Source organism: Convolutriloba macropyga, chromosome 13 (assembly GCF_964194025.1).
Source record: "Convolutriloba macropyga chromosome 13, txConMacr16.3, whole genome shotgun sequence".
In the NCBI taxonomy this organism is placed as follows: Eukaryota; Metazoa; Xenacoelomorpha; order Acoela; family Convolutidae; genus Convolutriloba; species Convolutriloba macropyga.
This window is the reverse complement of record NC_134480.1, coordinates 15,371,077-15,386,692: the sequence shown is the minus strand read 5'-3', so window position 1 is coordinate 15,386,692 and position 15,616 is coordinate 15,371,077. Positions and strand designations below refer to the sequence as shown.

The 15,616-nt window shown below is 34.1% G+C and overlaps 1 protein-coding gene across 1 annotated transcript in view; it reads right to left on the bottom strand.

Annotated features, from left to right (window-relative positions):
• LOC142351923 (paired box protein Pax-3-like) overlaps positions 1-14,942 on the bottom strand; it is a 30,288-nt gene extending 15,346 nt beyond the window's left edge. Inside the window, exon 1 of the mRNA XM_075404179.1 lies at positions 14,698-14,942. Coding sequence (XP_075260294.1) covers positions 14,698-14,874 — 177 coding nt within the window. The 5' untranslated portion in view covers positions 14,875-14,942. The remainder of the gene's footprint in view (positions 1-14,697) is intronic.
• Between the last annotated feature and the right edge of the window lie 674 nt (positions 14,943-15,616).

Sequence of the window (15,616 nt, the reverse complement as noted above, 5' to 3'; positions counted from 1 at the left end):
CCATCCAGTAAAATGGAGTCACTGAGGGACAGCTTGATTTGAGGACTTTTGAGTATTTGATCTACAACTGACTCGTTTTTGAATGATTTTGTGTTAGTGTTGATGTCCTTGTGAAGAGAATCTAAATTTTGTGGAACGAAGTTAACTTTTTCCTCACTCTCGTCCAATTTATGCACATGTAATTTGAATTTTTGTTCGTAAAGCTGTCGAGGAATCCGAACAAACTGTTCCATTTCAAGAAAGACGGTTAATGATAGACGGAGTTAGAATTGATATAAGTTCTATTCCTTTCCTTGAACTTAAAACTGCTCTTCTTTTATTTATTCCAGTTCTTTTTAGAATAAGCTGATGAATTTCGTCTTGATACTTTTTTACGTCTCGTTTTTGAATATCTTGCAGTTCTCCTCTGAGCATGTTTACGATGCACTCGTTTAGGAACTGAATAAATTCTTTCAGACAATTTTTTAGGTAAGTTCTTTTGAAGTTCCGGGAATAACTTTGGAACGTTGTCAGAGTAGAGAGATGTTGTGTGCTCATCACTCAAAAATGTGGTCTGCTGTTTATGTTGTGGAAGGAAAAAAATTGAAGGAATCGATCCACTATTTGTACAAAATCGAAGAGAGTCGACTGTTTTGGGAGTTTAATCAATAAGTAAATGACCATAAGGAATAGAAGTTGCTTTGGTATACCAATCTTTTAATTGTGAACCTAATCCCAACTGTTGGCTCAGAGTGTTTATTTGCAGTACATCTCTAGGAGATTTGAACAAGACGATATGAGTATTTTGTAACTCTATATCTTCCTAATCTACTCTGATGAAATAAATTGTGTTTGATGTATATTGTGCTGAGTCCTTTATGTCTTCCAGCTGTTGCAATTTTAACGAAATCTTTAGAGCTGGAAATCTCCTCACAAGAGTCGTCAAAAATTAACAGATACTTTGTTCCGTTATTTGGGAGATTTTGAATAAACTCAAAGTCAACTCCTTCTATGAACTCAATATTTTTAACATCTTTAGACATTAAACCATAAAGAGATTGATAATGTTGATAGAAGTAGTAAATTTTGTCGAACTCTGGTTGAAAAGTTCCAATTGTTAACCATTCATGTATAAGATGAGATTTCCCAGACCCGCTTGGACCAACCAATGAAATAAAAATTCATTCTTTTGTGGAAATTATCTTGTTCATAATTTAGGTGAAGGTAAAATATAACCAACTGTACTAGAAAGGATTGCAATCCAAACTGTTGTTTCTTTACACGTTGTAGCCAATGTTATTCGTACTGTACAACAGACCAGAATTACGAGTATAACAAAAAATTGGGACAGAAAAACGACTAGAGACCTATTAAAAGTCTGTCCAAAACATTTCCATGATTGTCGTTCCTGATTATTATCATCAAAGACAAAATTACCCAAATTTAATCCTTTATCTGTATGCTCAGTCATTTAAACGTAATCATTGAGACGATAGAGAAAATGTTTCAACTGAATTGTGATGTAAATAAATAAAAAAATGAGATAAGCTTCTAAACATAAAAAAGAAACAAACAACAGCGACAGCCAAAACACTGTCTCTTCACAGGAATTAATAACAGAAAGCATAAAAAAGGAGAATAAATTCAAAATTAAGAAAAACGACAGAATTGAAATGAAGAATAACTGTGTAACGCTAGGAGAAAATTTGTTCAACTTTCTCATTTTTGAAGCAACTTTTCTATGTTTTGTAGGCGAAAAAAATGATTTTAAAAATTAATTAAAAGGCAATATGATACATTACAATCAAAGTATATAAAAATTTTTACAAATATTAAATTTTGTCAAAAAAATTAAGAACCCAAGTTCCATAAGCATAAGCTTTCTTCTCTGCACAGTGCAATGTTTTCTTGTGTCGGTAGGGGTAGTTACTACTTTCCCAGATTGTATCTTCGTTGGAAATCAACTTAGAGGCTTTTGGACATCCAAAATCGTCCAAATTTTCCACATCCTTACACAAATAATTGGATAGGATTTTACATTTCTCCAATCCTTTGGCAAAGTATTCGGTTGTAGGAGAACAATGTTGATGAATTATGGTTGGAAGATCTGAGTAATCAACTATTCCATTATTCCAGTTTATTCCATGTAAATTCTTTTTGTTCCACTTTGCTTGAAATGTTGGCTTGTAGTCATTCGGTGGGAGGAATGTATATCCTAACACAATTCCGTCCTTGAAAATTCCCAGCTCCTTGACAACTGTTCCCTCCAAGCACTCAATATCAAACACAACGAGAGTCATCCTCTTTTTAGCTGAGATAATTGACAAATGATTAACAATCTAGTATTTTAAAAATATGAGGATGACAAACTTTGATGTAGAGACAAAAGAATAATCCAGTTATATGACCTAGAAGACAGGAGCTGGGTAATTGCGGCAGCATGTAACAATAACCTGGTCCTTCGTCTGTTGTTGTTTTCACAGCTCCAGCAGAATCATGTAAAATTGCATGTAGACGAAAAATTTTTGATCTAGCTAAGAAAAAGTCCAAAAGAGAGTTTCCATATCCAATTCTTCCTCCGTGAGGAAACTTTTGATCAATTTCGTCCAGATCGACATTTCGGTCCCAAATTTTACACGCTGCGAGAAAACAGTTTTTACGTTTTTCGTTCGTAGGGAACATTGAAAAAATGCTTCCGTAACAATTGAAAATGTTTACCAGAGTAACAATATTCATTAACTCTGAGTTGTTTCGTCCAAAATAATGCAAGTCTTTTGGTAATTTTCTATATAGGAAAGAAGTGTTGGTAGATGATCTACTAGATTTTTATACTCCTCTTTTTTCAAATCAATCTTTGTAAGAAAACTCCACTGATATCCGTTCCAGCGATGTTGAGAAATGGAAATTTCTTGTTTGTCAGAACGATATGTTAGAGTTGTTCTGCGCAGCCCATTATGAATAACCCACTTGAATTCAGAAATTTGGGACTCTACGTCTAAATTATCCAAATTGGGAAAATTTTGCGCTTCAAGAACTGTATGTGAATACCTTTTAAGCTCGTGATGTAACCTGACGTGAAAAACTTTTGATTTATCTCTGAGACTTAAGAAAATGTTTCTAGAGCATCCAATATCCCAACTCATTCTAAGAAGAAAAAATTTTCAAATGAAAAAATGATTACTGAAAGTCAAATACATATAATCACCAAATATTCATCATTCAATACAAAAAACACATCATAATATTGCGCAGCAGTAGATATTGAAATGTACATTGTTCAATATTAGAGAAGTCTTTAAGATTTTCAATGAGTTCCTTGAATTCTTCCATTTTATAGCTGACGTAAGTCACTTGCTTGAACTCATTGCTCTCTTTGCGACAAAATAGTCGGATCTGGACATAAACTGAAGCTGGATTGTCCTGAACGTACTGTATAAAGGTAACGTAGAGTCTTCGATTTTTTCCAATGCTGATCTCTCCTGCTTTGTAACATTGTTGCAGCACGTCTTCCATTTTTGGGTTCTTCTCAAATTGAGCTGGATTTTCTCGAATTTCCCAGTCTCCATTCAGCAGATCGTTCCTCAGAAGACAAAACTTCTTGAATTCGTAATCTCCAATTCTCAGTTGTTGGTACTTTTCAAATGTTCCACATATATCTTTTTTAAAGACTTGAAAAGTTGGTTCCGAGTAATTTTGTCCATTTCTAAATATTTGGGACACAGTAAATCTCCTAAATCTGTTTGGATGAGAACCAAAGTCAATATAAAATGGGACGGAATCAGTACCAATTTAGGTTGTGAATCTGTAAACATTGATGGAGCGCTCGAGTAACAAGGAGATACTTTGGAGAGAGACATTTACGTAACTTGAGTAAGCTGCGAGAAGTTGATTAAATGATTTGCTTAAAAAATTAAGGGCCTCTACGACGCTGAATTTCCTTTTATGCTAATGACATCATTGTTTTCGCACAATTTCCTAAAAAGGAAGAGAAAAATGTGTCTATTTAGAATTCTTCCTTAAAAGGATTTCTAATCAGAAATTTTCAATAAAGAAAACTTTTGAATCATTATAGAAAAAGAGTCTTTGTGTTTAGCACGTCTGTGTTGCATTAGAGAGAAGTAGTGACGAAAATATTTTGAACAAGTAAAACATCGAAATTTCTTAATCCGCTGTTTCTTGAATTAATTCATAGTTCAAATGAGATTTTAAATTGCACATAACAATTTCATTGGTTTCCTAATTTGGAATTTGAATACTTTTATGATTTATAAGTTGATTTCCTTATTTGGAATTTGGTTTTATTTATAATAAATAAGTTAGTTTCCTTATTTGGAATTTAAGTTCAAATAAGGAAATCAATTTCTTTAGAACTAAATAATATTACAGAATGGCAGCAGTTATGTGTCAGGTTTTACCACACTTTTACAAAAAATTGTGTGAAAAGGCGTTGTTTATATCTGTATCTGTCAAAGATTATAGACCATATATTCTTACAAGTGAATATGTTGTTGCTTCACACAACAGTTTCTGTCCCCTGAAAACCTGTCGATATCACATTGTTCTCATTTCTTTCTCCATCGGAGACTTGCTTCAAAAACTGGAAGATCTCTCCTATTTATATCAGACAGTTGATTGTTTATATACATTATATAAACATCAATTTTTTGGCAATATTTTGGAAGAATCGGGACTTGTCTTTACTCAGTTAGACAGAGCAGTACAACACAATTATGAGAACAAATATGTTGAGAAGTTACCTAGTGTGTCTAAAAAAAGATTGAGTAGAAAGAAGTTCAAGAGACATCTACTGCGCGCTGAACAAAGAAATGTAAGCACACAAACAATGTGATCTTCTTTTCTGAACAGAATTCAATCTCTTAGAAACTCAAAATATGAGGGTGAATTGATAAAAATTGTTGACTGTTTGTTAGACGGCCATGGCTTATTTGATAATTCTCTGTTATATCTTGAAATTAGAAAGTAATAAATTTGTAAATGCATCACAATTATTTACATAGTATCAGTTTTATATTTTGTTTAAAAATTAATAAAATTCAATTTCTCATTTTATACAATCTTTTTCTTAAATGTTTAATTTGATACCTCTAATCTGTTAAATGTCAAGTTTTGTAACAAATTATTCTTTTAAAAGTCGAGTTTTCTCACAAAAATTTTTGTTAACTGTTGGGTTTTGGAACAATTTATTTTAATAAAAGTCGAGTTTTTTCAACGAAATTTTTGTTAAATGTCGAGTTTTCATTCAATCTTTTTGTTTAAATATCAAAAAACAGTTTCCAATTGGATACAATAAAGCGCAAATTTTTTCTTGATTTTCACCAGTTTACGGTATAATTTAACGCAAATAAGGAACAGTTTTTTTAATTTGTAAAATGACAAGTTTTCTTTTTCTATAACAACTTAAAAATCGAGTTTTCATACAGGTTTTTTTCTTAGAAATCAAATTTCTGCTCAGTTTTTTTTCCTAAATATCAAATTTTTGATCAAAAATTTTTGTTAAATGTCGAGTTTTGATAATGCTATTTCCGTTAAATATCAAGTTTTGTAACGAAGTTTCAAAATTCAAAATTTTGTTTGATTATATCCTTGTGAACTGGTTTAGAAAAGAAAGCTCACATGAGAAAAATTATATTATAAAGAATGTTTAAATACATCACCAGGAAAATGTATAAATCAACATACAACTTTTCCGTTAAGATCGATTACAAATGAAGCTGCAAAATTGTACCAACTCGAACTTATTCAAACAGAGTTCTCACAACATACTCTGGTAAGTTTTGAATCTCATTCCCAAAAGGTCTAGAACGTTCAAATATTACTGGAGGATCAGTTGGTTGAACGCTGATTGAAGTTGTTGAAATTTCATCAGTCAGCAAAATTGGATTGTGCGCCGTTCCATCCTCTATGGAAGGTGTTGTCATTGATGGAGTAGTCGACATATCAGTAGAACCATAGTACTGTGCCGGATCAAAGTTCTGCTGTTCATTTGCTGTCCAAGTGCTAGTATCAACACTTAGCTCGCTCCCATCAAAGCTTGACACAGTTTGAAGCAAATTCCCTGACTCCTCCACTGAACTCAAAACTTGATTTACATCCGGGCTAGACAACCAAGAGTTGGGAATTTGCCCTTCTTCCCAAGGGAAAGTATATTGAATGTTGCCAGCGACGTAGGTAGGTGGAAATTCTGTCCCAGCAACGTGGGAATAGTGGTGCCCACTAATAACAGCAACTTCATGTCCCATCGCTTGAGTTCCAAGCTGATTCTCCGTAATTGGAACCTGACCCTGATGATAGGTGTCGAACTGTTGTCGCTGGTGTTCAATAATATGCCACACAGTGATGGGTAAAGTCATTACAGACTCATATAAACCGTTTGATAAGTCTTTAATACTTATCCGAGCAGTCTCCTCAGTGAAGGAAGATGAGTACACAAGACTGTTGTTTTGCACAGTAAACTCCATTTTGTTCAGATGAGTTGATAGAAGTGGATTTTCTAGAAACAAAAGCAGTTTGTAAATGAACGTATTGAAAACCGTCAAGTAGAGAGTAAGTTAGAAAACAACAAATTTCACTTTATAGTAGGACAAAAAGAATATCTAAGTTAGAAACAGATAAACGTTACAACTGAAGTAAGATCTGTAGATAAGAAGAATGTGAATGTAGGAACTCAATTGTATAAAGTTTTGAAGAATTGTTAGCAGGACGATGAGGAACAGAGGTGAAATTAATTTTGAGGAAATGAAAGAGAATGATGAAGTCTAACTTTGTCGCTCCTATTTATAGTGAATTCCGTCCAATAAGAACAAAATAACCAAAGAAGGAAATATTTTGTAGAAAAACTGACGTTAGTAACCGAAACAGGAAATGGAAATCATTTAATGTATCCAAATATGGAAGAATTTGTTATAAAATGATGCTCGTATACAAAGCAGGAACATCAATGCGTGAATAGAAACCAAATGTGGTTTTTGAATAATACATGTATCACATGATATGACTACTTGTTTACTAAATAAGGATAGCTCATTGGGAACGAAGTGACATAATTTACCAAAAATGTTAAGCTCTGATAAATTTGTTCAACTTCGTTAAATTTTAAATCAATCTCGGAAAGTATTCCATTTTTGGAACAGAACTTTTTATATATATATTTGGGAGCCGAATTCCAAATCGAATTTTTACTCCTTCAGAATTGTAATCTGTATAATAATGAAAAAACAACGCGCTTTGTACAGATGAAGTGATTGCTATTGGGTCAGGAATTGGAATACAGTTCGCTTGTGCTAGATTTCTGTACTGTTCTAAAATTTCGGGAACAGAATTCAAAATAATTAAAATTTCGTACTTGTTAATGTGTAGCTCTGACGATAAATCACAAGATTGTTTCGTTATATAATCATCATATTTGAATTTTTTAATGGAAATTGTTGCATATTCGAATCCTTTACTAAATCGGATTATTCTGTCATTCTGAACGCAAATGTCCAAGAAATTGTAGAAAAAATAGGAATCAACATCAATCTCGTCAACTTTGTAAGCATCGGCAATTCCTTCTTTCCTCTTATATTTTTTTTCCAACAACTGTAAATGATTTTTGATTAATATTTTTCGCAAATGAGCAAAATTTCACGCAATACTCTGTTTATGTAAAAGAAAATTAAAATTAAGAAACAATTACACAAAATAAAATCGTTAACCTTCAGAATAATTTCTTTAACACGGGATTTTGATTGGTTGAGAGGTTCCAAGACAATAACGTTAAGTTGTAAAGTAAAAATTTGTTCGTGAAGGATGGATGAATATTTGTTTTCGACATCTTTAACATTGTTGTAAAGATTGTTTAACATTCATGTGCTAATTTCAATTTTCAATAGGACTAGATTTGTTTGCAAGCACCGAATTCTGTCAATTGCGGATAGACACAAATTTGAATCACAGAGTTTGTTAAGATTGGAACAATTTGTTTGAATTTGTTGTGAGTCTGTTTTTGGATTATGGCTGGATGAAATATGAAAACTTATATAAAATGTAAAAGAAATGATTAAGAAGATATATAAGAATGATTTGCTATTTTTGAGTTTACTCCAAGGAATGAAGTCACACATTTAAAAAGAATGTTCTTAATTATTAAAGGTATTTGTAAATGGAAGAATCTGATTGGTTTATTCATTATGTTCTAGAATGTTTGGTTATGACAACAAGCTTCTTAAAATGGAAATGATAAATTTCCATATATGGAGTGATGCGTCATAGCTGCGTTCCCTAAATGTACAAAAATAATTTCTTTCATTCTCACTTTGTTATTGTCACAATTAGTTGCTCGTCACAATACCCGAATTTGTTTCATCTTGTACCAAAACAATGCCTTCTCTCGATAGAAATCTCCCAGTGAAATGCACAAAGTGCAACAAAATGGTGGTGAAGAAGAATATGGCAAGACACAAGCAGCCTTGTGATAGTGGGACTCTATTTTGTCCCAAATGTCCACATTTCAGTACAAAGAAGAAAGAAGACATGAATTACCACATTGCTAAGCATCACGCTCCTAAGGATACAAAGCTAAGCACTATGTGTACTGTATGCTTGGAGGAGTTTCCGAGTTTCTATTCTCTTCAACAACACAAGAGGAGAAAGCATCGAACTTCAACAAAAGTTGGAACAAAATCGAGTGAAAAGCTTAAAGAAGTTCTAGAATCAGAGGAGCTGGAAAAGGACAACGAGCAGCTACAACAAGAACTTAGTGCTTGCCAGCACTTTTTTGACGATACTGAGATGGAAAATTGAAGACATCAAGTCTTCAACTTCAAGCTGTCCAAGCTCGATCCTCGTGAAATTAATAAAAAGTTGAAAGAAGTATTCGAAAAACTCAACTGTGCAGCCAAAGTCAACTTAGCTCTAGGATTTATATTAAGAAATGTGGATACGGAGGAGTATCGATACTTCTACGCTCACGAGAACAACACTTTCTTCGAGAAATCTCATCTACTCTGTTCCAAAGGAGACTTAGTCTCTCTTCAGGACAGGATTGAAAAGATGGATTTAGTAGAGACGTGTGCTCAGGAGCGGGAGAATACAAAATGGCGATTTGCTCTTACTACAAATGTAACAATATTTTGCGCTCTCCTAAAATCCATTCCAATGGGATGTATCGATGCTGTTCTTCCTGAACAGTTACTCAGACGACCAGATGTGAATTGTCTCGTATCGAATGGCTATGGTGAGACTTACAAAGATTATCTTTGCTTATTCCGAGCTATAGCTGTTCACTTATATGGATCATCGGAGCTTGAGATCAATGCAAAAAATTTGTTTAGTGCATTCCTCCACGAATCTGGACAAGACGCAATTAATTTCAGAGGGGTATCGATCAATCATATATTTGTTGAAAATGCGATAAAGCACAACATATTTATTTACGATATTGACATTGTAGATGGAGATTTTGTTGGTGAACTTGCGAGGAGAAGTATTGAAATGTATGAGAAAAATATTAATTTATTACGTTACAACAACCACATATGCTATGTAGATGATATCAACACATTCTTTAAACGATTCCGTTGTCCCAGTTGCGATACGTTCATTCAGAAAGCGGGAAATTTCAACCGCCATGTTAAAACGTGTAAAGATAGAGTACAGCATATTTACCCAAAGAGTGTGTATACATTGCGCGAGACCTTATTTGATAAGCTTGACGGATTTGGAATTTCCTACAACGATGATCAAAAATTGTTCAAGAACTTGGCTATTTTTGACTTTGAATCGATATGTGTACCCTCCGACCAATTAAAAGATACAAACACAACCACTTGGATTGGAAAGCATGAACCAATCTCTGTCTCTATTTCCTCCAATTTAATTGATGAACCTGTCTTCCTATGCGATAAAGATCCGAAAGCTCTCATTATATCTTTTGTTGAAGCTATTGAAGACTTAGCAAACAAAAGTAAAACTGAAATGTGGACAAAGTTTTCCTCTATTGAAGCAGTAATCAGAGCACGAGTTAACGCAATTGGCCAAAATTTAATTTAAAAAAAGGATCAAAACGCTTCAACATTTGAGTGTGAAGATGAACGTACCGAAGAAGATGATGAAGCTGATATGTCTACGCAATTTCTCCAAATGCAGAAGAACCAGCTTTTGGACTTACAGCAGCACTTTGAGCGTTATGTGAACACTTTACCTGTGTTCGGATTCAATAGTGGAAAATATGATTTAAATCTCATTAAGTCCTATCTCCTACCCTATCTCATTCATGAGCGCGACATTCAACCTACTGTTATTAAAAAAGCAAATCACTTTGTTTCTCTTAAGTTTGGTGATGTACAATTTCTCGATATCCTCAACTTTCTCAGTGGAGCTACATCACTTGATTCTTTCCTTAAAGCATACAAGACAAATGAGACCAAAGAATTCTTCCCCTATGAGTGGTTTGACTCTCCCGAAAAGCTCGATGCAACTTTTCTCCCTCCTTACGACCATTTCTTTAGCAAACTGAGAAACTATAATCGACTGGAGAAGGAATGTACTGATTTCACTAAATTGCTTAACAGTGGATTTTCTCAACAAGAGTCATTAAAAAAGTTGAGGTTGAAAAATGTTCCTCCATCTGGAATTGACAATTACAATTACCTGAAAGTGGTCTGGGAGCAAGAAAAAATGGCTACATTCAGAGATTTTGTCAAGTGGTACAACAACAAGGATGTTGTTCCAACACTGGAGGCAATGCAAAAAATGATGGAGTTTTATCACAACAAGGGTATCGATATGATAAAACTCGGATGTACACTTCCGAACTTGGCTAATATCTGTCTTCACAAGTCAACAAACCACAAGTTTTTTCCATTTGTTGAAGCTGACAAAGATTTACATGACAAAATACGTGAGGATATGACTGGTGGTCCATCTATTGTTTTTACTAGAAAAGCAGTAGTTGATCAGATCTTCATACGAAACTCTGAAAACCTTTGCAAGTCTATCGTAGGTATTGACGCTAGCCAACTCTATCCTTTTTCAATGTGTCAAGAAATGCCCACTGGACTTTACACTCGATGGGAATTTGATACAGATTCTCAAAAATTCAGGGCTCGAACAAACAGATCTCGAACATTTGAGAACATGGTTATGTTATATCTTCAATCACAACGTTCCGAATGTAAAATTGAGAGCTACTACACAACCGGAAAACAGAAGAAGATTGATTGTTTTAGCGTAGACGGATTTTGCACACATTGTAATACGGTGTTTGAAGCCATGGGTTGTTACTTTCATTTCTGTCTTTGTCAGGAAGCTAAAGCAAGTCTCTCGGAAGAGGAAAAACAGAGAGGGATTAGAAAAAGAGAACATGATGAATTGAGAAGAGATTACTCAAAAAGTAAAGGATATAAGATTGTTGAAATCTGGGAGTGTAAATGGTGGGAAAGTGTTAAAGAAGAAGAAAATGTCAGAAATCACGTGAGAAAGAACTTTCCTTTCAAATTACTTTCGAAGCAAGAGTCTTTACTAGCTAAAATAAGAGATGGGGAGATGTTTGGATACGTACAGTGTGATTTGGAAGTTCCCACAGGTTTGAAGTACAAGTTTTCGAATTTCCCGCCTATTTTTAAAAATTTCAACGTTAGTCGAGCTGATATTGGGGATTATATGAGAGATTACGCTGTCGAAAACAACTTACTGAAGCAACCTCAGCGAATGCTAATTTCAAGTTTCAATCTGGAAAATGGAACAATTATTACTCCCCTACTAAATTTCTACATCAGCCTCGGTCTGAAATGTACAAGAATTTATAGATTTGTACAGTACACGCCGAGCAAATGTTTCAACACCTTTGTACAGTCAGTGGTAGACGCTAGAAGAGGTGGAGATGAAAATCCTGATTCCAGCGTTGTTGCTGAGACTATGAAATTATTGGGTAATGGCTCTTACGGTTATCAGATTATGGACAGAAGCAAACATACAGAAACCAAATATTTGAACGATGAGAAGACGCACAAAGCAATCAATGGGAAAATGTTTAAGCGGTTGAACAATGTCTCAAAAGAGCTTTACGAAGTTGAGCTAGCAAAATCAAAAATTGAACACCGCGAACCTATAATAGTTGGATTCTTCATACTTCAGTACGCTAAATTACGTATGTTGGAGCTCTACTATAACTTCTTTGACAGATTTTGCGACGTGGATAAATTCGAGGAGTTAGAGATGGATACAGATTCCCTCTATTTAGCCTTAGCTCATGAGAATTTGTATGATTGTATTCGACCTGCTAAAAAACAAGAATGGGAAGCATTGAGAAAGCAGGACTGTAACGACTCTTTCCAAGCAGATGCTATTCAAAATTTCTTCCCTAGAACATGTTGTTCTAAGCATAAGAAGAATGATAAACGGGAACCAGGACTTTTCAAGGAAGAATTCAGATGTACGGAAATGATTTGTCTTTGTAGCAAAACTTATTGTTGCTACGATGCACAGTCTGACAAATTCAAGTTCAGCAGTAAAGGTCTCAATAAAAGAACACTAGAAGAGAACGGAGATGGACCGATGGAGAAATATCGACGTGTGATGGATGAAATTATCAATCTTACTTCAACAAATAGAGGGTTCAGAACAATAAACCATTGTGTTGCTACGTATGAGCAGACAAAGAAGGGACTGTCCTATTTCTACCCTAAGCGCATTGTTCAGTCTGACGGTATTCATACAGCACCACTCAACATATAACTTAAATGCTTTTACTATAGCACAATTCTTTAGTATTCTCTATTACATTTATACTGTGTCTGTAATTTTATACAATTTTAATTCATTTTTTTTCTATCATTGATTTTTTTCCAATTAATGAGCGCGCAAAAGACATTTGTTACACAATTGATTCAAACAATTAGGGGAACAATCTTTGCAATTGACCTAAAATTTGTAAACAAAAATTCAACATGTCACATAAATATCCCTCAGATAACTAGGGTAATTGAAAACCCCCACCAATTAATTTCACAATTTAATAACATAAAATTTGTAAACAAAATTCAACCTGTCACATAATTACCCCTCACATAATTACAGCAATTAATTACCCACGCCAATTCTATTGTTCTCAAGTAAACACGTAATAACTACACAAACATTGATATTTTCCCCTCAAAATTTCAGCCTATCAGGAGCGTCTCCGAACCTACCCCCCACATTTGCACCGACTATACTACTAGAAAATGTACATGCACAAATACATACACAAAACCTATACCCTATCTTAATACATGGCGGCACCTAATCAATACATGTCCGCGGCTATAACTAATCTCAATACATGTCGGCGGCTATTACTAATCTTAATACATGTCGGCGCATAATCTTAATACATGTCGGCGGCTATAACTAATCTTAATACATGGCGGCTATACCCAATCCTAATACATGGACCCTAATCTTAATACATGCAACCTATACCTAATCTTAATACATTAAGACCGCTATGCCTAATCTTAATACATGCTAATTCATTCCCTATCTTAATAAGTTAGGGAGGACCCAAATCCCGAAAAATACGCTATACCCTATCTTAATACATGGGGGACCTCACCCCCCCGGGGAGTGTAGCTCACTATATTACTACTATTGAATATAGAGCTATTTTTTTTACAATTCAAAGAATTTGAATTGTATTGGGGCGCTGTCTTTCTTCAGATCTGTTCACACATTTTCATGATTTTTGAAACCAAATTCGAGTAGTGATTTTGGTCAGACCGAAACAGAATTGGAGCGAAAAAGCGAGTGGTTTTTCGGCTTGAAATTTTTTCACCCTAGTTTCAAAGTAGAGTGAGAAAACGGAGTTTGAACTAAAATTTGCTTTCTCGCTATTGGTTTGTTGTTCACATGCGGCAATTTCACTTTGTTTTTTTTTCTGTTTTTCCGGTTTTTTGGATCGGATTTTTTTCTAAAAGGTTCCAAATTTCTCTTCTCGCTAGTGGTTTTTTTGTCCAAATGAGGCATTTTGACATTGATTTTTAGTTTTTTTATTAAATTTTTTTCATCTGAATTTTTTTGGAAATGGTTTTCCCAATTCACTCATAGTCGGTTTTAGGTCTAGTTTTTGTTTAGTCAATGAAAATTCTTTAAATTGTTCGTCAGGACTTGTCTTGCTATGTCTTTTTTAATTGTCTTAGGTTCTTTGACATCGGCTAAAACGTCATCGTATGATATCGATTTTCACTGCTCGGAGCTCGATTTATGTTCTGGACGGGAAAACTTTTTTCTGGAATTATGGGTTAAAGGTGATTAAACCAAAGATACAGCTTTTGAATAATAAACGAGAAATTCAATTTTCCGGAGAACATTTCATTTAAGGTCAATGTGAACACAAAGTAAACAATGAAACTCAATAAATGTGCAGTAATTCCTTACTGGGAGGGTAAACATATTGATAAGTTATCGCTATTATTCCGTGAGCTGCAATTGAGAATTCTGATTGAAATATAATCAAATTTTTTATTCGTCAAAGTTTTGTGCCTACTGAAAATGTTTTTCGTTCAAATCTGTTTTAATAATAGTTGCTGGTTTAAACAGAATTGAGTTCAAAACGATTTCTGTTGCATTTAGCTTCGAAAAGTTGCTCTCAAATGGTATCTGATTTCTGATTTAACACGGTGAATAATCTCAGCCAAAGCAGGTTTTACAATTTTACCTAAACTGGATTTTGGAACAAACCTTGGCTCGTCTGTTCTGGAACCAGACTTGTATTTTGGCCTCAGTCAAGTGTACCCTCTGGCCCACCTCTCTCCGGGCGAAAGAGTCCGGGTAGTGGCTCTCCTCAAACAATTCCTCTAGCATCTGGATCTGACCCAGACTAAATTGTGTTCGCTTCCGCTTTGGAGAAGAATCCATTGTTTTTTTGGGAGACAATTGAAGATTAATTTAGAGCTGTTTTAACTGTTAAAAACTTGAAAATTTAGTTGTTTAGTTGAAAAAAAACACTCGAAAGTTTAGTTGTTTTCTCAAATAAAATTTTTGAAAAATTATAGCTGAACTAAAATTTTGCACAAAAATAAAATTTATTTGCCGGTTTAATTTTTTTCTTCAATTGATGACATTTATAAAGTTACGTCAAAATATCCCAAATAAAAAGCATAATTTACAAAGAATAATTCCGAAGAAAGCCCATTTCTACTAATTGATATAAATTGATATAACTATTTCCTGCTTCCAATAAGGTCGTTATAAATATAATGACATCCGTAATACCATAGTGGTTTACAATTACTGCTAAAAGTGACGCAAAATGAACAGAAGTTGTTATATCACCGGCTTTAAGTTACCCTGCTGGCGACATTCAATTGATTTAGGTCTATCAAATGACTCTTGATTGACAGAAAGATAGCCAGCAGCTATAACTCTTTTTGGAACTACTCGAATTATTTCATACTTAACGCGTAAAAAGAACACATCTAGCTTAGGTGAATTAAATCAAAGAAATTATGGGAGGATTTTTAGGAAAACAACCTAAAAGAAACTCTTACATCTTTTTGGGCTGCAATGGGCTACCGAGGGGGGTAAAATGATGTAAGAGTGATGGGGTAAAAGATAATTTAAAAAAAGAAACCTGAGTATTTACAGACTTGTGTAAAGT